We start from the raw sequence: 21715 nt of genomic DNA, 5'->3' as shown, positions 1-21715 counted from the left end.
TTAAGAAAAGAATTTAAGAAAGAATTTGATTTCAGTGATTAAATTTATAATTGAACACGTCACATGAATGATTCTCGATCGGGTGAATAGATTCATTTATGGTTCACGTCGTTCGACCTTTCAGTAGTGCACATTTTATTATTATATTAGATCGGGCCGTACGACCTCGACATAACTTGCACATGCTATTTATTTGGAACTTTGTGTGATTTGGATTGCTTTAATGCCTTGAATGTAAATTATTAAATGATATGACTGAAATTGACACTATATTTATGAAAGAAGAACTTATCACTTCCTGTTATTGAGCTTTCCGTATTATTTATGATATACATGCTTAGCATAACACTTTAATTATATTATTGTTGGCCCTAGTAAGTGTCAAGTCGACCCCTCGTTACTACTTCTTCAAGGTTAGATTGAATACTTACTGGGTACATATTGTTTATGTACTCATACTATGCTTCTGTACTTAATTGTATAGGATCTGAGGCAGGCGCATCTAGTTATCCACCAGTCGCGCATACTTAATTCGGACTGAGGCTTACGGTGAGCTGCTCCTTTGCCAGTCATTCAGTAGCATGCCGGAGTTTCTCTTTTGCTTGTATCTGTCTATTCTATTTCATACAGTAGGATAATCATCTTTTATATATTCTACTAGTTGCCCACATATTTGTGATACTAGATCTTGACACATATTAGTAGACTTGATTTTTGGGGTTGTATTTATGTAATTATGATTTCTTTTAGGTGTTCCCAGTTCAGTTTCCTTAAAAATCCGTTATTTTATCGAGTGTTTTAAATTCAAGTTAAGTTAGATGTTGGGATTGTTTAATAAAATAAACGAGAATTCACTAGTTGATCAGTGTTGGCTTGTTTAGCAACGGTGTTGGGCGCTATCACGACCTATAATAGAACTTGGGTCGTGACAACATGGTATCAGAACACTAGGTTCACGTGGGTCTCACAAGTGATGGGCATGCCTAATAGAGTCTTGCGGATCGGTACAGAGACGTCTGTACTTATCTTCGAGAGGCTATAGGGTGTTAGGAAACTACTCTTTATTCATCTTCTATCATACAGTTAATGGTATACTAAATTTCTTTCTTCTATTCTCTCACAGATGGTGAGGATGCGTACGACTGACGTTCCAAACCCGAGAGGAGCTACTTCCCCCATTGCTAGAGGCCGAGGTAAAGGCCAGCGGAGGGCACCGACTCGAGGTAGGGGACGAGGGCGTCCCAGAGCGGCCCCAGTTGCACCACCAGCAGATCCTGTAGATGATCTCGTTATTGAGGAGCAGGGAAAGGTGCCCACAACAGAGCTAGCCCCGGTAGATTTCATGACGGCATCGGGCTTTCAGGAGGTCATGGACTGTATGCTGCGGTTCATGGATTCTATGACCCAAGCTAGTTTATTTCCAGCAGACCCAGCCACATCTCAGGTGGTAGGGGGAGAACAAACCCCTACCGTTGAAGCTCCTAGGCATGCAGCCGCAGTGTATCAGACTCCGGGCACACTACTTGAGGATGGGGCCCAGCCATTTGCAGCAGTGGCACCTGAGCCCAGACCAGCTACGAATGGTGATCCACAAAAGTTGTTGGATAGATGGACTAGGCTACACCCTCTTATCTTTGGGGGTGAGCATCATGAGGATGCTCTGAATTTCATTGATAGGTGTAGGGACAGACTGCACAACATGAGGATAATGGAGTTTCATGGGGTTGACTTCACTACTTTCCAGCTGGAGGGCAAGGCCCGTAGATGGTGGCAGTCTTATGTTCTCGGCAGACCAGCAGGTTTCCCTCCCATTACTTGGGGCCTGTTCATACAACTTTTCTTGGATAGATATATTCCACCCCCCAAGAGGGAAGAGTTTCAGTATCAGTTTGAGCAACTTGAGTAGGGTCATATGTCGTAATATTCTCTAGGATCACATTATTGCCATTTATGATAACTATAGGGGTCCCTGGTTTATAGGAGGGGACTTCAATGAATTATGAGTCAAAAAGAAAAATGGGGTGGTAGACCGATAAATAGAGGCTTGATTGTTATTTTGCCAATGGTGCATGACTACAACAATACCCCCAAGCCTCAGTCCTACACCTCCCTAAAACGTATTCTGACCATAACCCACTGCTAATTAACCTTACCCAACCACATAACAGACCTATAGATCGACCATTCCGCTTAGAATCTTATTGGTGCACCCACCCCAATTTTACCTCTATAGTTTACAACAGTTGGCAGGGTAAGGAATTTTGGGATGCTACTCAATCTTTCCAACATAATGTTATCAACTGGAGTAAGAATACATTTGGGGATATTTTCCATAAAAAGAAAAAACTCCTAGCTAGACTTAATGGTGTCCAAGAGTCTTGTCACTACCCTACTAGTATTTTTGTCCAAAATTTAGAACAAAGCCTCTCGCTTGAATACAATACACTTCTTAATATTGAGGAGGACTACTGGAAACTATGCTCCCGTATTAATTGGTTAAACGAGGGAGATGCCAACAAATTTTTTTTCACCTCTCAGTTATTAATAGACGTAGGAGAAATAGAATCTCTTTCTTTAAAGACGATAACTGGATCATGGATCAGGATAGACTTATGGACCACACCCTAGCTTACTTCCAGTCTGTTTTTTCGACTAGTCATATCTCCATTAACCGGAAAGATATCAACATGAGTCCTGTAAGTTTCAATACTACTAACCTTACTGAAATAGATAGAACCCTAGTGGATCAAGAAATCATATCGGCCCTATTCTCCTTTAAGACCTTTAATTAAACAGGTCCAGATGGATTTCATCCATTCTTTTACCAAAAAAACTGGAACATTGTAGGGCCCTCAATTATTAGGCTTTGTCACGAAATTTTTAGGACCCAATCAATTCCCCATTATATTAATAAAACCTACTTATGCCTCATCCCCAAGTTTCATAATGCTAACAATCTCAAATTATTTTAGCCTATTAGTCTTTGCAATACTATTTATAAGATCATTACAAAGATTATTGTCAACCGCATGAATCTCCTACTGGACAAAATCATTAGTCAATGCCAAACTAGTTTCCTTAAAGGGCATAAAGCGTGTGATAATGCAATCATCATCCAAGAAATCATCAGCCACATCCAAAAACTTCAAGGCTCTAGAGGTAAGTTCATCCTTAAAATAGACCTTGAAAAAGCCTTTGATAGGCTTGAGTGGTCCTTTGTCTATCGAGCCTTGAAATTCTTTAAATTCGCTCCAAACATCTCTAGATTAATTATGAGATGTATTTCTACTAGCACTATTGCAGTACTGGTAAATGGAGGCAAAACTAACTTCTTCGCTCCTCCTAGAGGCTTCCGGCAAGGGGACCCCATGTTCCCTTATATCTTTATCCTATGCATGGAACTCTTATCAGTATATATTAACCACCAAATTGATGTTGGCATTTGGGACCCTATAAAATTAAGCCCCACTGGTCCCCAACTATCACTTCTCTTCTTTACAGATGTTCTCACACTTATGTCAAATGCCTCCATAGAGTCTGCTAACTCAATTCACCATTGCCTTTCCCGCTTCTGCTCTCTCTCTCTATGGACAAAAGATCAACAACACCAAGTCAAAAATCCTCTTCTCTAAAAACTATAATAACTCTTTAATTGAAGCCATTACTTCCAAATTTAATATTAATCATACAGACACTTTTGGTAAATATTTAGGTTTTTCTATATTAAATAAGAGGCCAAAAGCTTCTGACGTCCAATACATTATCGACAACATGCAAAGCAAACTTTCGGGATGGAAAACCAACTTTCTTACCCCATCGGGTAGACTAACCCTTGCTCTTGCAACCCTCAACACTATTCCAAACCATTCCTTCAACTCCCAGCAAAGAACCTCAAGCATATAGACAAAATCCAGCTGGATTTTATATGGGGCTCTACTAATAGCCTTAAAAAGCTCCACTACCTTCGCTGGGGAACTCTCACTCGTCCTAAAGCTCAAGGAGGTCTTGGACTTAGACCAGCCTCCCAAAAAAATAATGCTTCTTTAGCCAGCCTCTCCTAGAGACTCTACATAAAGCCAAGCTCCCTTTGGCTACCACTCTAATCACCAAATATGGTAGATGTAATTATTCCCCCAAAAGCTCCTTTATTTGGCAGAATATTCTCCGTAGCTGGGACATTTTCTCCCAAGGTTTAACTTGGGTAGTAGGCAACGACAAGCACAATGACCTCTGGAATTCAAAATGGATTCCTCACTCAAACAGCCTTCGCTCCATTATCCACGAGCCATTGCACTACTCAGACCTTAATCTTAAAGTTGAGTCTTTACGCCAAGATAATAATTGGATATGGTATAACATCTCCTTTGAAATTCTAGAGGATATTAAAAACAAGATCAGGACCATCCATTTCCAAACTACACCTAATTGCACAGACACCCCTATCTGGTCACTTAACACCAATAGATTATTCACTTCTAATTCAGTTTACAAGCTTCAACAACAAGACACTCATACTTGACATCACTTCCAATGGATCTGGAAGCTTCACATCCTTAATAAAATTAAATTCTTTATATGGAAATATCTTCATGATAGATTTCCTACTCGTGCCTACCTACACAGATTGGGTATTATTGATAACGCCATTTGTCCAGTGTGCAAAAACAGAAATGAAACAACCAAATATATCTTTATTTAATGCCCAATTGCCCTTCTTTTTTGGAATTCTATAGGGATAGATTTGAACAACCTCCCCTTCCCCGATGAGCACTGGCTCTTAAGCATAAAAAACATCCATGCACAAATCCAATTTCCTCATGTAACCTGGATCCTCTTTTTCCCTTTTGCACTTTGGCATATTTGGCTAAACATGAACCGTAATATCTATGAAAATCGTTCTAATCCAATTCAAATCCATACAATGATAATGCATGTGCGAGAATTCACCCTTATAGCCAATAAAGTCACGAGCAAATTACATCTTCGTTCCATCCATATCAAGTGGTGCCCACCCGCAACTGGCTATTTGATGCTCAACATTGATGGTGCTTTAAAAGCATGAGAGACACTCAAGGAGGCGTGAGAGGAGTGATAAGAGATGACCAAGGCAACTGGGTAGTTAGGTTTACTAAAGCAACCTATGGTCACAACCATACTCACATGGAACTCCTTGCTCTTCACTTAGGCCTTCAAGCGGCCTACCAAATGAGTACACAACCACTAGAAATAGAAATCGGCTCTACGAAGATCCTTCACTTATTACAAACTGATTATCCGACTTCCACTAACATTCTCTCTGAATGTAGGTACTTGATGAGGAAGTTGGGGAATCCAACACTCCACCATAACTTCCGCGAATGCAACGAAGTGGCGCACCTTTTGGCTCAATATGGAAGTAAAAAGCCAACAAACAACCAACTCCACATCCTACCGGAGGCGCCAAATTTTGTTTTTTGTAATATTACAAAGGGATAAACATGGCCATGTAATATCTAAGAAAGTATCCTCTAATACTTGTGATATCTTAGCACAACTAGGTAATACCTGTATTATTAGGAATCTCATAGACACTAACCCTAGTCCACATGTAATATCTACCTATTATTATTATTATTATTATTAATATTTCCTTTTTGACAAAAAAAAACTAAAAATCCTTTCCATTTTTTATTCTTCTTCCACTTTATCGGCTCAAAGAAGTTTGTTGTTTTTTCTTTATTGGTCAATTAAATTGACTTTAATGACCATTTCAAACTGCTAATATCACGAAAGAACTTCCACAATGTATATATAGCTATAGGATTGAAACTAGAATCTTGACAAAATAAAATACTCCCCCTGTTTCAATTTAGATGAAGTAGTTTTACTCGGCACAGAGTTTAAGAAAAATAAAAGAAAGCTTTTGAAACTTGTGGTCTTAAAAGCTTAAGGGGTAAAAGTTTTGTGGGGACATGACATTTGTGTGGTTATAAAAGCTTCTCATTAAGGGTAAAATGGGTAAAATGAAGAGTTTAAAGTTGAATTATTTCTTAATTTAGAAATGTGTCATTTATTTTGAAAAAAACTAAAAAGGAAAGTGCCTCATCTAATTTGAAACGGAGGGAGTAATAAAATATTGAGTAAATGTAAAAAAAAGATGAGCATGTTTAACCCAAAAATAGATTTCTTGGTCAAAGTCAATATCAAGAAGAAATCGGGTTATTGATAATCAAGATTTACTTCAATTTCTCAATAATTTGAAGAATAAAACAAATAATAGAAATAATTGACAAGGAAAGAAAATACGAAGTAGATTGATAATCACTCCCAGAATTGCGGTTAGGACTTTATGAATAAAGTAAAGAATAATTGCATATATTTTAAGAATAATCAGATGCCATTACAAATAATGACTAAGTCTTTATATAGGAGTACACAATTATAACGGTTTCCTTACTTAATTCGGGCTTGTTAATGGCATTAATTGCCTTGATTATCTGTTACCATATATAATTGTAACGGGAGAATTTGTGACTGAGGATTTCCCGTAACTGCAATTAATGTTGATTTCCCTGCCTTATTTATGACATGATCGTGCATCTTCCCTCTTTAATGGTATTTATCCATTCCACTCTTATTTCTTCTTTTTCAGCTATTAGAGCTGGTTTCTTCTGTGCCTTCTTGAATTCTTTAGCTCGTCTAATTAGGAATGCCATCTGTCACCTTGTTGACGGTCCACTTGTCATGTCTTTTTTCTACCAATACAGATAGTCCCCTCACTCTCTAAATATTCTCAACTGAATTTCCGGAAGTGGTAAGTATTTATGGCTGAAATTCTTTGCCGCCATTTCTCGAGTATCATAATGCCTTTTTTAGAATTGATACGATGATGTGCCATAGAATTGTGGCACTTTAGATACTAATTACATGGGTTGTAGCTTGTCTTTTAAAGCATTTTACGTCAATTCTTATGTAGTTTTGGTGTTTTGTAGCAAACTAGACTTTAAGAACCAAAAACAAGGAAAGGACGACAAAAATCTATAGAAGGGCAGAAATGCGGCAGGTTTGCGACCGCAAAAGTGATGTGCGGGCTACAAACCAACAACAGAATGAAGCAGATAAATATAGTTTTTGGAATCAACTTTGCGGTCACATAACACTTGTGTGGACCGCATAATGATCGCAGAATTGCAAAGAGAATTTATGCGAGTGCAGTTTTGCGACATCAAAGGTGATCACAAAATCAACATGCAAACCGTAGAATGTATCTGCGATGAAGAACTGGGAATTGGAGATTCAATTTTGCGATGAAAATTGTAATTTTGCGGTCCGCAGAACTGTTCTGCGGCTGGTCTGCGGTCGCAGATGTGAGCTGCAGGAGTATTTTTATCTTATCTTGACCCCGACTTTTAACCCATTATAAATAGAATAACTAGGGTTTTTGTGGGGTATCTTGTCAGAAAAAGAGGCATTAAATACACTATTATTTTGGAAGCTTTTGAAGAAGAGAATCTTGTCATCTTTGTAAGCTTTATGACTTTATTTATTGCTTTGTTCTTGGATTCTAGTATGAGTATCTAGCTTTAAATACTATGGTTGTGGACCCTAAGTGGGTGTAATATTAATGGGTGTTTACTATTGAATATATATATATATATATATATATATAATGGTTGGTTGGCATTTATTCATTTCTCATGCTTCATTTAATGTTGATGGTTGCAAATATTGACTAATGCCATTTCACTCTATCTTTACTTGGAAAAGTGGGTTAGGGTTTGGTACAATTGAATAACAAAAACTCAAGGCTTTAAACTTTGTTTAATAGAATCACTTAGGAATAAGTGAGTTTTATTTGGAATAAATTGGTTGTCCTTAATTGCAACTCTTTTATATTTGGAAAAATTATAAAGAGAAAATACTACCTAACTATTGAGAAATATTGGGTAGTCATTTAGGAATCATTTGCATATCAATGAACCTTCCATTAGAAATACATCATAATAACATCGATAACATTATATTTCATTAATGTGGACATAACCTTGGTTTTCTTAACCAAATTAATTATATTCTCATAACAAAATAGTTATCTTGTTAATTCACAATTACAACATTCTCTTTTTAAACTAACGGAGTAAAATTACGACTTAAGTCAAGTTTTACGCTATTCAAGTAACCTTTTTACACCTATTCCCTGTGGGATTCGACCTCAACCTTGTTGAGTTATTATATTTGGCACCGAACGCTTACACTATTTATTTAAGTGTAACTTGAGCGTATCAAATTTTGGTGCTATTGCTGGGGACCTATTATGGTCACACCCAATTGGTCTCTTCCATTTGAACTCATGTGTGACGCCAGTGGTGTAGCTATTGGAGTGGTACTTGGTCAATAACATAATAAGATTCTTCATCCTGTCTACTATGCAAGTAAGACACTCAGTGTAGCACAAATGAATTACACTGTGATGGAGCAAGAACTGCTTGCTATTGTCTATGCTTTTGAAAAATTCCGGGCCTATTTGTTGGGTTCCAAAATAATTGTCTACACCGATCATGTTGCTCTCCAATACCTCATGGAGAAGAAGGATGCTAAATCAAGATTGATTAGGTGGGTTATTTTGTTACAAGAGTTACTTTAAAGTCAAAGATCGGAAAGGAATAGAGAATCAAGTTGCGGATCACTTATCTAGGCTTGAAGAGGCAGGGAGACCAAAAGAAGATCTTGAAATTAATGATGCCTTCCCAAATGAGCACATATTGGCATTGTCTAGCACTTTAACTTCTTGGTACACCGGCATCGCTAACTTCTTGGTTAGTGACCTTATCCCCGGCGGATTGGAAGCTTATCAAAAGAAAAAGTTCCTGCGGGAGTGTAGGCTATCTTATTGGGAGGAATTTTTTCTGTCCGGATTTGCGCCGACAACATCATTCGGTAGATGAGGTAATTCAAATTCTCAAAGCATGTCATGACTCTCCAGTTGGGGGACATCATGGTGAAAATCGTACTACGGCAAAAGTGCTTGAATCTAGCTATTATTGGCCATCGATCTACCAAGATGCAAACCAAATGGTCAAAGCATGTGATCAATGTCAAAGACAAGGGTTAATTTCTAGAAGACATGAGATGCCTATGAACTTTGTGATGGAGGTCGAGATCTTTGATGTGTGGGGGATAGATTTTATGGGTCCTTTCGTAAGCTCTTACGACATGACATATATCCTGGTGGCAGTAGATTATGTCTTCAAATGGATCGAGGCAATTTCCTTGCCTAACAATGAGGTAAAGAGTGTAACCACTTTCTTGAAGAAAAACATATTTACGGGGTTTGGAACCCTAAGAGCAATCCTAAGTGATGGTGGTTCTCACTTTTGCAACAAAGCTTTTGCCGGGATGCTCGAGAAATATGGAGTTAAGCATAAGGTGGCCACCCCTTACCATCCTCAGTCGAGCGGTCAAGTAGAAGTTTCCAATAGGGAGATCAAGAACATCTTAGCAAAAACTGTTAATGCAAACAGGATCGGCTAGTCAAAGAAGCTAGACGATGCATTTTGGGCATATCGAATAACATTCTAGACTCCTATTTGCACCTCACCATACCAGTTGGTTTTTTGTAAGCCATGTCACTTGCCAGTGGAGCTTGAACATAAAGCTATGTGGGCATTAAAAAAGTTGAATCTTGACTGGGCTGAAGCTGCCAATCTAAGGTTGACACAACTCAACGAGATGGAAGAGTTCCGATTTCATGCGTATGAGAGTGCAACCATGTACAAGAAAAGAATAAAGTTTGTTTATGAGAGGAAGATTGTGAAGCAAGAATTTAAATCTGGTGACTTAGTCTTGCTCTTCAAATCAAGACTAAAACTTTTTCTAGGCAAGCTCAAATCCAAATAGTCTGGCTTGTTCAAAGTTCTGAATGTGTCTTCCTATTGTGCCATTGAATTAGAATCCGAGGACGGGACTCAAACCTTCAAAGTAAATGGCCAAAGGTTCAACCATTACCTCGGAACCAGTGGAGAAAGGAATTTGATAGAACAATTCACACTCAATGCTTGGTCTACTGGAACAACATGCAAATTCCAAAGTAGACAAATTGACGAAAGAACTTCCATCTCTTATTTGGCAAGAACTGGCCTTGATCCAAACCTCAGTCATTGCTCTTCAAAAACAACATCTATCTTATGAGGATCGACTCAAGCACTTTGAAGTGTGCCTTGAGAGGGTTGAGCGGGGTGAAGTTGGGGACATGCCTCAACTCAAAAAGGATGTAGCTGAGCAAAAGTTAGAACTCCTTAAAATGCAAAACCTGGAGTTTGATTTTACCCCATTTCTTATGGAGGTAAGGGAGCAGGGCACTGGTACCTCCCAGATTCCTACCCTTGGCCTTGATTTCAAAAACCTCATGTCAGCAGAGGTGTCCTCTGAGAGAGCCATGGTACTAAGGCTTCACAGGCTTCGGGCCTTGTTGTGCATTTAGATGATCATTCAGAAAAGGAACCCAAAGGATCTGAGGAGGAAACTGATGAGGAGGGGTTACTTGAAAAGGATGATGGTCAGCGGGACAATAGAGGCAAACAGATTGATGTTTCTACAGAGACACCAGATGATGAGGACGCAGATGTGTAGACAACCATTGCACCCTACCTTGTAGATATGGTCACAAAAGACACTCCCATGACCACACATCCATCTTTGGGTGAGGGTAGTAGCTCCCAGGTCCAAGACCCAGCTTTGCAACTGGTAGAGCTTCCTATGTTGGTCTCAGGCACTACTGCACAATATGCGGTTCACCCCTTTGCCTCCGCAGTGTCAGCCTCCAGTCCCACAGCCACTTCGGATTCTCCATCTACTGTCCAGTCAGAGGTTCCACCCACTGCTTCCTCAGTGTCAGCTCCCAGTTCCACAAGCACCTAGTGCGCCTTAGGAAGCCCCTAAACTTTGCTCTTACATTCTCAATGCATTGGGGACAATTCTTCAGTTGGGGATGGGGTAGTCAATTTTTTGTGAAACATGTATATAAACTCTTGAAACTTTTTGTGAAACATGTATATAAGCTCTTGAAACTCTTTACCTCAATAGTGTAGATGTGTATATAGCAATGAATTTCCCTTTGTTTTTCTTTGTCGGGTTCTTTTCCAAGAGTGTAATAGTAGAACCATGGCAGTAGCACAAAATGTTTTGACTTGTTTGGTGTTTTTGTTCTAGTTTCAAGCATGTGATAAGTTTTTATTGAATAAATTGCACCCTTCAAATGTTGTAAATAAACAGTTATTCATTCTTGTGAAATTGAGGTTCGCTCTTTGACTTTGTGATTACCTAGAATCTCAAATATCATGTGATGAAAATTTGAGTTGCCTTGTATTAACTTGAGAGCTGAAATTATGCCGAGTCGAACAGTTTATGCGTTGTGAGTGGGTGAGAATTTGTGTAAATGATGCTTGTGCTTAACTTGTAATGTCTAGAACTTGCCCGTTTGGTTTCTCAATGGAATTCTCAGGTTGATGATTAGGTGTTGAAATAATCTTAGGCCCTCTTTGTGATTGCTAACTATATATTTACCAAATGAACTTCCCTGGTACATGGATTATCCTAGTTACCCTCGTTGAGCCTTCAATCTTTTACTTGGCTATTACATTACAAACCTTTACCCCTTTGTGAAATAATTTTCTCTTTTGAACCCGTCCCTCTTTGAATGATTAAGAATGAGGCTAAAAGCCTAAGTTGGGGTATCAGTGTTAATTGAAAATTGGTAAGGTTGTACATTGTGTGTAGAAACAAGTACCTCACAATTGTGTATATGAAGATATTCAAGCTCCAAAAGAAAAACAAAAGAAAAAAAACATTTGTATAAAAAAATAAATCTGTGTGTGTAGTGTCTTGTGAAAACTGAAGAAGTACGTTGAGGTGATTCTATGTCAGTAACTAGAAGTCAATAAGGGCTATGTTGTAAAGAAGCAAAGTGTATGTAGATTTCAAGGAAGGTAAAATCACTATATTTTTGAATATTCATCCAACCCGTCCCGAAGCCTACACTACAACCTGTGAAAAGTCCTTTGTGATCTACAACCAGTCATTCCTGGGATAACATTGAGTTAAAATAAGGGCAAACATATGGACTGATACTTATAGCATTTAGCATTCTTTCTGAGTGTAAGAGTATTTGAATGTATCCCCTTTACATGCTTGCTAAATGGGGGATTTTCTTTGATGTGAGCACACAAGAATTGCAAGATTTAGCAGAAGCTAGGTTTCTTGAAGTAGGATACAATTGCATACCTAGCTGTGGGTAGCACTTTGTCATTGCTTTTGAGGCTCGATGTTTACAAATTAATTATTCGAACTGCTAAATGATCTTTGTCTTCTAAGAAGGGTGAATAAAAAAAATTACATGCTTGTTAGCTAATAGTCAACACCATCCAAAGTCACTACTGCTTTCTGATCTATTGAAAATAGATTAGTATGTAATAGGATGTCTTTGTTTTAGTTGCTTGAGGACAAGCAAAAATCTAAGTTGGGGGTGTTGATGTGCCGTAGAATTGGGGCACTTTTGATACTAATTACATGGGCTGTAGCTCATATTTTACAGCATTTTAAGTCAGTTCTTATGTACTTTTGGTGTTTTGCAGCAAACTAGAATTCATGAACCAAGAATGAGGAAAAGACGGAAAAAATTCATTGAAGGGCAGAAATGGGACATGTTTGCAACTGCAAAAGTGATGTGCGGGCTGCGAACCTGTTGCATAGTGAAACAGATAAATACAGCTTTTGGAATCAACTTTGCGGTCAATTTTGCGATCGCATAACATTTGTGCAGACTGCATAATGACCGTAAAATTGCAATGAGAATTTCTGCGAGAGCAATTCTGTGACATCAAAGGAGATCGCGAAATCAACATGTGGACCGCAGAATGTATCTGCGTTAAAGAACTGGTGAACTGGAGATTCAATTCTGCGATGAAAATTGTAATTCTGCGAGCCGTAGAAGTGTTATATGGCTGTTCTGCGGCTGCAGATATGATCTACAAGGATATTTTTATCATATCTTGACCCCCGACTTTTAGCCCATTATAAATAGAATAACTATGGTTTTTGTGGGGTATCTTGTCTGAAAAAGAGGCATTGAATACACATTATTTTGGAAGCTTTTGAAGAAGAGAATCTTGTCATTTTTGTAAGCTTTATGACTTTATTTATTGCTTTGTTCTTGGATTCTAGTATAAGTAGCTAGCTTTAAATACTGAGGTTATGGACCCTAAAAAGGTTTAATGTTAATGAGTGTTTACTATTGAATATATATATATATATATATATATTATAATGGTTGTTTGGTATTTATTCATTTCTCATGCTTCATTTAATATTGATGGTTGCAAACATTGACTAATGCCATTTCACTCTATCTTTACTTGGAAAAGTGGGTTAGGATTTGGTAGAATTGAATAACAAAAACTCAAGACTGTAAATCTTATTTAATAGAATCACTTAGGAATAAGTGGGTTTTATTTGGCATAAATTGGTTGTCCTTAATTGCAACTCTTTTATATTTGGGAAAATTATAAAGAGGAAATACTACCTAACTATTGAAAAATATTGGGTAGTCATTTAGGAACCATTTGCATATCACAGGACCTTCCATTAGAAATATATCATATTAACACCGATATCATTATATTCCATTAATAGGGACATTAACTTGGTTTTCTTAACCAAATTAATTACACTCTCATAACAAAATATCTATCTTGTTAATTCACAATTACAACATTCTCTTTTTAAGCTAACGGAGTAGAATTACGACTTAGGTCAAGCTTCACACTATTCAAGTAACCTTTTCACACTTATTCCCTGTGGGATTCGACCCCAACCTTGTTAGTTATTATATTTGACACCGACCTCTTTAAACTATTTATTAAGTGCAATTTGAGCGTATTAAATTTTGGCACCGTTTCTGGGAACCTATTATTGTGACACCCAATTGGTCTCTTCTATTTGAACTCATGTGTGACGGCAATGGTGTAGCTATTGGGGCGGTAATTGGTCAACGACATAATAATATTCTTCATCCTGTCCACTATACAAGCAAGACAACCAATGGTGCACAAATGAATTACATTGTGATGGAGCAAGAACAACTTACTATTGTCTATGCTTTTGAAATATTTTGAGCCTATTTGCTGGGTTCCATAGTGATTGTCTATACCGATCATACTGCTCTCCATTTCCTCATGGAGAAGAAGGATGCTAAATCAAGATTGATTAGGTGGGTTCTTTTGTTACAAGAGTTTCACTTTGAAGTCAAAGATCGAAAAGGAACAGAGAATCATGTTGCGGATAACTTATCTACGCTTGAAGAGGCAAGGAGATCAAAAGAAGATCTTAAAATTAATGTTGCCTTCCAAATGAGCACATATTGGCATATTCTAGCACTTTCACTCCTTGGTATGCCAACATTTCTAACTTCTTGGTTAGTGACCTTATCCCCGACGGATTGGAAGCTTATTAAAAGAAGATGTTCCTGCGGGAGTGTGGGCAATAATTTTGGGAGGAACCTTTTCTATTATGGATTTATGCCGACAACATAATTCGGCGTTGTGTTTCGGAAGATGAGGTAATTTAAATTCTCAAAGCATGTCATGACTCTCTAGTTTGGGACATCATGGTGGAAATCGTACTGCGACAAAACTGCTTGAATGTGGCTATTATTGGCCATTGATCTACCAAGATGCAAACCAAATGGTCAAAGCACGTGATCAATAACAAAGATAATGGTCAATTTCTAGAAGAAATGAGATGCTTATGAACTTTGTGATGGAGGTCTAGATCTTTGATGTGTGGGGCATAGATTTTACGGGTCCCTTCGTAAGCTCTTACGTCATGGCATATGTTACACCCTATATTTGCATACGTAAAAGTGTGTCGTAAGCAAACTAATATAGGACTAAAAATGAGATAATATTTAAAAGTATATAAAGTAAGTTAATCATGTTACCTCAGAGGTTTCAAATATTGAAGATCATGAACAACAAGTACTAAGAGGGTTGAAAGGTTTAGAAGCTAAAGAAATGGAAGAAAACAATGTTTTGTAAAAAGTCGACAAGATGAGCATGTTATAACATGTAATTTTGGGGTGAAACTAGGGTACTTAATATGATAAGAAGGTTATGTTATGAATTAGGTTAGTCGTATGATAGTCATGTGTTATTTTTTGAAGTCAAGCGAGTTGTGGAACAAAAGTCGATGAAAGTCATCACAAGTTACATTCATAAGTTTTACTGAAACTTTGGGTCAAATGTAATTGCAATTTTCTCCCAATATACTTAGAGTTATGGGGTGTTACATCCATAAAATAGAAGATCTATGAGTCTATTTTCTAACGCATTAAATTGATTATCAATAATATATCGGAGTAGAGAGATATATGCATTTTTGCAAGACTGCACACACTGCTAGGTGACAAGTAGGTGTGTCAATTACTTGGTTAAATGGGAGCCCAAAAAGAGGCAATTCGGGTCAGCCAAAGGGACCATTTAAGGGCTTATCTCTTGCAATATAAAAATCATTATATATCACAAATAAGAAGACCTAAACCCTTGCAAACTTCCTCCCAAAAATTACCCACAAACCCTAATTGAATTTCTCTCTCTTTCAAGTTCTAATTGGGGGTAAAACCTAGAGTTTGAAGAACCAAGATAAAGGTTGAGTTATCCAAAAAATAAGGTAAGTTTACTGATCTCTTTCATCCTTTTTTTCTGCTGTAAATTCATGGTAAGCCATTCTATACTTGTAAGAACTCACAGGACGGTGATCGAAAGCCGTGAGTTCGAGTTATTCACTTGTAGTGGATTGTTTTGCATTGCTGTTGGGCGGCATGTTTTACTACTATTTTGTGGAGTTTTATAGGAGGAAGGGTGTGGATAAATACCATATAGATGTAGGGTGGTGGGCTTGTCGTTCGTCGTAACATTTTCGGGTCATTTGACACTACTATTTTTGGTCGTTTTGTGTATGAAACAATTGCAGTATGTTGGGCTGTTTTGTAGTATTTTATGGTGTATATAAGGCTGGAAATTAATTTATATATGTTGTTGTTGTTGTTGTTGTTGTTGTTGTTGTTGTGTTCTTGTGTTGTTGGTGTTATCTTGAATTTGGAGGAAGTAAGGATTATAGGGGAGATTATGCCCGTTTTTATACAAAATAAGCTTGTCATTCATTATGCGATAGTTGTACCTTTCACAACTTAATGATATTATTTTTATAGTTGTTGTAGATTAAGGTGAGAAAAGGTGATTTCAACTTGGTGATTGGAAATATTGTGATAAGGTATGTTAAGGCTAATCCCTTCCTTCGTTTTGACATGATCTCGTAACTATATGTGTTTGATGACGAGGCATAAAGAGAAGTTCATACTCCCGAATTTTTATACATTATCCTAGTCTCATAAGTTACACTATTCTACCTTATCGGGACTTTATATTCAATTGATAATTGTCTTCTTCCAGTCAAGAGAGCAGAGACTCTCTCTCTCTCTTTATATATATATATATATATATACATACATTATTACAGTATTTTCACCACCATCGAGCTATAATCGATGGGCAGGCCCCTATTGGGTACCCTATGATCACATGGTAAGTTATATACCAAGCCTACTGTGGCCGAGCACCTATGAGCGAGCCCAGAATGGCCGAGATACAAAGCTTAGTATGGCTGAGCGCCTATGAGCGAGCCTACTACAGTAGAGCAGTTACATGTTTCGAGCCTTATAGGGCCACACATTTATTTTACTTACTATATTGAGAGAGTTGAGTCAGTATTAGCAGGTAAGTATATCTCTAGGTCATCTTTGACTCCCCGTTACTTTCAGTTATTATGTTATCAGTATAGTTTTAGCTTTTGGTTATTTTATCGCCTTACATACTCGATACATTATTTTGTACTGACGTCCCTTTTCTGGGGTGCTACATTTCATGCGTGCAGGTTCAGACAGACAGACCGGTAGACCTCCTCAGTAGGTGTGGCCTGAGTTTAGCCTGATCGGTAAGTTCCACATCCTTCGGAGTTGCCGAGTCTTGAGTTTTGTGTACATCTTATGTATATATGTATATATGTTATGGGTAGGTCAGGGCCCTGTTACGATTACAATACATATCAGTAGAGGCTTGTAGACATATCATGTCAACTAGTGCAGTATGTTGGGATTGTAGGCCTTATATGTATATTTTGTTGGTTTGTCAGCTATAGTAGTATGACGGCCTTATCGGCCCAGCTTTATATTGATGTTTAGTCAACATTAGTTTCCGTCCAATTTTATATTTTTCTTTGCAATTTATCTTTCAATGTGGCCCCATGGCCAAACTATAACATTATATGTTCAGAGTCCCTTAGTCGCAAGTTGGTACACAAGGTTAGATGAGGCACCAGGTGCCAATCTCTCCCCCTAGGTTCGGGGCGTGACAAACTTGGTATCAGAGCAGTTCTGTTCTAGGGAGTCTATAAGCCGTGTCTAGTAGAGCCTTGGTTATAGATGTGTTTTGCACCACATTGTATAAGCAGGGGACTTCAGGGCATTTAGGAGTTGGTTACCCTTCTTTCAAATCTAAATCGTGCTATAGAACTGAGTTATTGGAAATTTGAGTTAAACTTACGTGTTGATATTTGCATGTACAAATGATTGTGACTAGGAAGACTACAACTAACCAGAGAAGAGATATAGTAGTAGGTGAGGGGACCAGTAGGGTACCCCTAGTGGACGGGGCCTAGTCTGAGGCCCAAGGCGAGACCCCTACTCAGCCATTCCCGGCTCCTCCACCACCTGAGGAGATTCCTAGGGAGACCGCATATCCAGTTCCCCCTCCACTTCCATCAAATAAGGACTTGAGGAGTGTGGTGCATTTGTTGACACAATTGGTAGCTACCTAGCAATAAGCTAAGGCTTTAGCTACTGTAGGATCTTTTGAGGGGTCTGGGAGTTCAAGGGTCCGATTGCTTTGAGTCCCCTAGAGTTCACGGGGACAGATCAGAGGGATGACCCGTAGGATTTCATAGATTAGTTTCACAAGATCTTTCGGGTTATGCACACCATGGAGAAATAAGTAGTTGAGCTAGCAGCTTTTTGACTCCGAGATATAGCCGTCCTTTGGTACGAGGGATGTGAGAGTTCCAGGGGACGTGGTGCACCTCCAGCTACTTGGGAGAGTTTTTCAGGTGCCTTCCTTGACCAGTACTTACTGTGATAGATCCGGCAAGCTCGAGTCGATCAGTTTATAACCCTCAAGCAGGGCAATATGAGTGTTCGAGAGTATAGTCTCCATTCTAACTCATTGACCAGATATGCACCATCCATAGTTGCTACTACGTGGGATAAGATTCATAGGTTTATAGCAGGGTTGGCCCTAGAGTTGACCGAGGCATGTGCCACCGCTGCATTGCAGGATAGTATTGATATCTCCTGGATTCAGGTATTCACCCAGAATATACAAAGGGGTAGGCGTTGACAGTAGGGTACAGAGAGTACTGAGCAATGGCAGCATAAAAGGATAAAATTTTCCAGGTATCAGGAGCAATCTTAGGGTAATTATAGGCCCCAGTACTTCAGACAGCCACCTAGGCCTCCGCCATTTCAATTACAGGGTTATAGGTATGACCACTATGCTCAGTCAGGACCAGGTGAGAGCTCACGGGCGTCAGGTTTGCAGCGACAGTGAGGTTCAGGGAAGACATGGTCATTTCCATCGTGGTGTGACATCTGTGGTAGAGGACACTTGGGCAAATGCAGAGCAGGTTCTGATGCTTGTTATACATGTGGGCGTCCAGGGCATATGATGCGAGATTGCCCAAATAAAGATTCTGGGGGAATGGCACAAGCAGCGAGTTCAGCAATAGGATCATCTATATCCATGCATCCTTCAGGGCATGAGTCTCAGCCTTCGGCTGGTAGAGGTTGAGGCAGAGGTAGAGGTTCCAGTTCAAGTGGTAATCAGAACCGTATCTATACTTTAGTGGATTGACAGGACCAGGAGTCTTCACCGGATGTTGTGACTGGTATATTGACCATTTGCTCTCACGATGCTTATGTCTTGATAGATCCAGGATCTACTTTATCATATATTACCCCATTTATCACGGGAAAGTTTGGTATAGTGCATGAAATACTAAGTGATCCTTTTGCGGTATCTACACAGGTCGGAGAATCGATTATTGCTAGATGAGTTTACCGAGGTTGTATGGTGACAGTTTGCAATTGTCAGACCTCAACCGACCTAGTTGAGCTAGAGATGTTGGATTTTGATGTTATCATGGGCATGGACTGGTTGGCAGCTTGCTACGCCACAGTTGATAGTCGAGCAAAGGTAGCCAAATTTCATTTTTCGGGGGAGCCTGTCCTTGAATGGGTAGGTAATATAGTGACACCCAGAGGTAGGTTTATTTCCTATCTGAAGGCAAGGAAAATGATCGCAAAAGGGTGAATTTATCATATGGTGCGAGTTAGAGATGTAGATGCTGAGATACCTACATTTTAGTGTATTCTCGTAGTCAAAGAGTATGCAGATGTGTTTCCAGATGAGCTTCCAGGTATTCCTCCAGAGCGAGAGATTGATTTTAGCATCGATTTACTTCCTGGAACTCAACCAATATCCATCCCTCCGTATAGAATGGCACCTGCCGAATTGAAGGTGTTGAAGGAGCAGTTAAAAGATTTGCTGGAGAAAGCTTTCATCAGGCCCAGTACCTCACCTTGGGGTGCACGAGTACTGTTTGTGCGGAAAAAAGATGGCTCGCTGAGGATGTGTATCAATTATAGGTAGCTGAACAAGGTAACTATTAAGAATAAATATCCACTTCCAAGGATCGATGACTTTTTTGATCTACTGCAAGGGTCTAGATGCTTTTCAAAGATAGATTTTTGGTCGGGTACTACCAGGTTAGAGTTTAGGAGAAAGATCCGAAGATAGCCTTCAGGACCCGATATAGGCACTTCGAGATCCTTATCATGTCCTTCGAGTTGACGAATGCACCCACCGCCGTATTTATGGACTTGATGAATTGCCTATTCCGACCATTTTTAGATCCATACGTGATAGTATTTATTTATGATATTCTTGTTTATTCACGTTTAGAGGACGAGCATGCAGACCACCTGCGAGCAGTACTCCAAACCCTTATGATCGTAAGTTATATGCTAAGTTTTCTAAATGTATGTTCTGGTTGAAGTCTATAACATACTTGGGACATATCATATCCGACGAAGGTATAAAAGTAGACACTCAGAAGATTGAGGCCATGAAATCTTGGCCTAGACCTATCACTCTGACAGAGGTTCGTAGCTTTCTAGGCTTAGTAGGATACTACCGAAGGTTCGTAGAGGGTTTTTCTTCCCTTTCGGAACTATTGACGAAGTTGATGCAGAAAGCAACTAAGTTTCATTGGATGAAGGCTTGCGAGTAGAGTTTCCAACAGCTTAAGAACAGGTTGACCTCAGCGCTAGTTCTAACACTTCCAGAGGGTCCAGAGGGTTATGCCATGTATTGTGATGCCTCAGGTGTCGGGTTAGGATGTGTACTGATGCAACATGGGAAGCTAACTGCGTATGCTTCAAGGCAGTTAAGGAAGCACGAGAGGAATTATCTGACCCACGACCTCAAGTTAGCTGCAGTTGTCCATGCACTTAAGATATGGCGGCATTATTTATATGGTGTTCATGTTGATGTATTTACAGATCATAGAAGCCTACAATATATCTTCAAGCAGAAAGAGTTGAATTTGCGACAGAGGCAATGTCTTGAGTTATTGAAAGATTATGATATTAACATCCTCTACCATCCAGGGAAAGCTAATGTTGTAGCAGATGCCTTAAGTCGCCGATATATGGGTAGCTTAGCACATGTAGAGGTCGAGAAAAGACAATTAACTAGAGAGATTCATCAATTGGCTTGTTTGGGTGTTCAGTTGGTAGATTCTGATGATGGTGGAGTTGTACTCCAAAACACTGCAAAATCATCTCTCGTGGCTAAAGTTAAGGAAAGGCAGTATGAGGACCTAGAGTTAGTCGAGTTGAAAACTTCAACAAAAAGTTCTTTCCCTATAAGCTCCCCTAGCTTCATCTCATTAGAATGCCTAACATTCTTTTTTTTTACTCGGGGCTAGAGTCATACTAAGGTAAATATTTGTCCCTTCTAGGATCCCACTGCCTATATTCTGAAATTTTTGAATATTCCAGTATTCGTATCTGATTGTACTACTCTAGAGTTCACCATCTGGGTGTCTTAGAAGGATATCTTTTACCACATTTGTACCATCTTTCGGAAACATTGGTTAATGATAACAACCTATCCACAATTTTTGGGTTACTCTAACTCCAACTGGATCCTGATATCCCATCTTTCTCTTAAATAATATCTGTTAGCTCCCATAGAACATAACTGAGATGGGTGTGGCCAATTGTACTTACCTCTGTCATTGATGAAGGTACCAAAATGCTTATATTTCTCTGCCTGATTTGAAAATATTGATAATCTTCATTATCTGGGTGCCTCGTACCCCTCTTCACCTTACTTCTTTTACTTGTTAAAACTTGTATCTAGCTTCTGAATTCCTCATAGATTTTCACCATATTCGTGAATAGATATCCGTGCCTTAAGGCTCCTTATTAAGAAGCATACACATCTTAGTACACACATGATCTGTTGAAGACCTCATATTTACTCATCATAAGCATGATGTGAAATCGAGT

The 21715-nt window shown here is 38.9% G+C and overlaps 1 protein-coding gene across 1 annotated transcript; it reads left to right on the top strand.

The window, feature by feature from the left end:
- The first annotated feature begins 9192 nt into the window (after positions 1 to 9192).
- Positions 9193 to 9876, top strand: LOC104210117 (uncharacterized). Its single transcript, XM_009758924.1, has 2 exons — positions 9193 to 9505; positions 9617 to 9876. The coding sequence occupies exons 1-2, from the start codon at positions 9193 to 9195 to the stop codon at positions 9874 to 9876; spliced, it is 573 nt and encodes a 190-aa protein (XP_009757226.1).
- The last annotated feature ends 11839 nt before the right edge of the window (positions 9877 to 21715 follow it).

Source organism: Nicotiana sylvestris, chromosome 1, assembly GCF_000393655.2.
Source record: "Nicotiana sylvestris chromosome 1, ASM39365v2, whole genome shotgun sequence".
Lineage (NCBI taxonomy): Eukaryota > Viridiplantae > Streptophyta > Magnoliopsida > Solanales > Solanaceae > Nicotiana > Nicotiana sylvestris.
Note: the sequence above shows the minus strand (reverse complement) of the source record. Positions and strands in the feature narration are given on the sequence as shown.

Excerpts from the sequence above, each read along its gene's own strand:
- LOC104210117 (XM_009758924.1), top strand. The coding sequence starts at position 9,193 with ATGACATATATCCTGGTGGCAGTAGATTATGTCTTCAAATGGATCGAG. Across the intron at positions 9,506-9,616 it reads TGTTAATGCAAACAGGATCG|TGGAGCTTGAACATAAAGCT; the intron begins GCTAGTCAAAGA and ends GTCACTTGCCAG.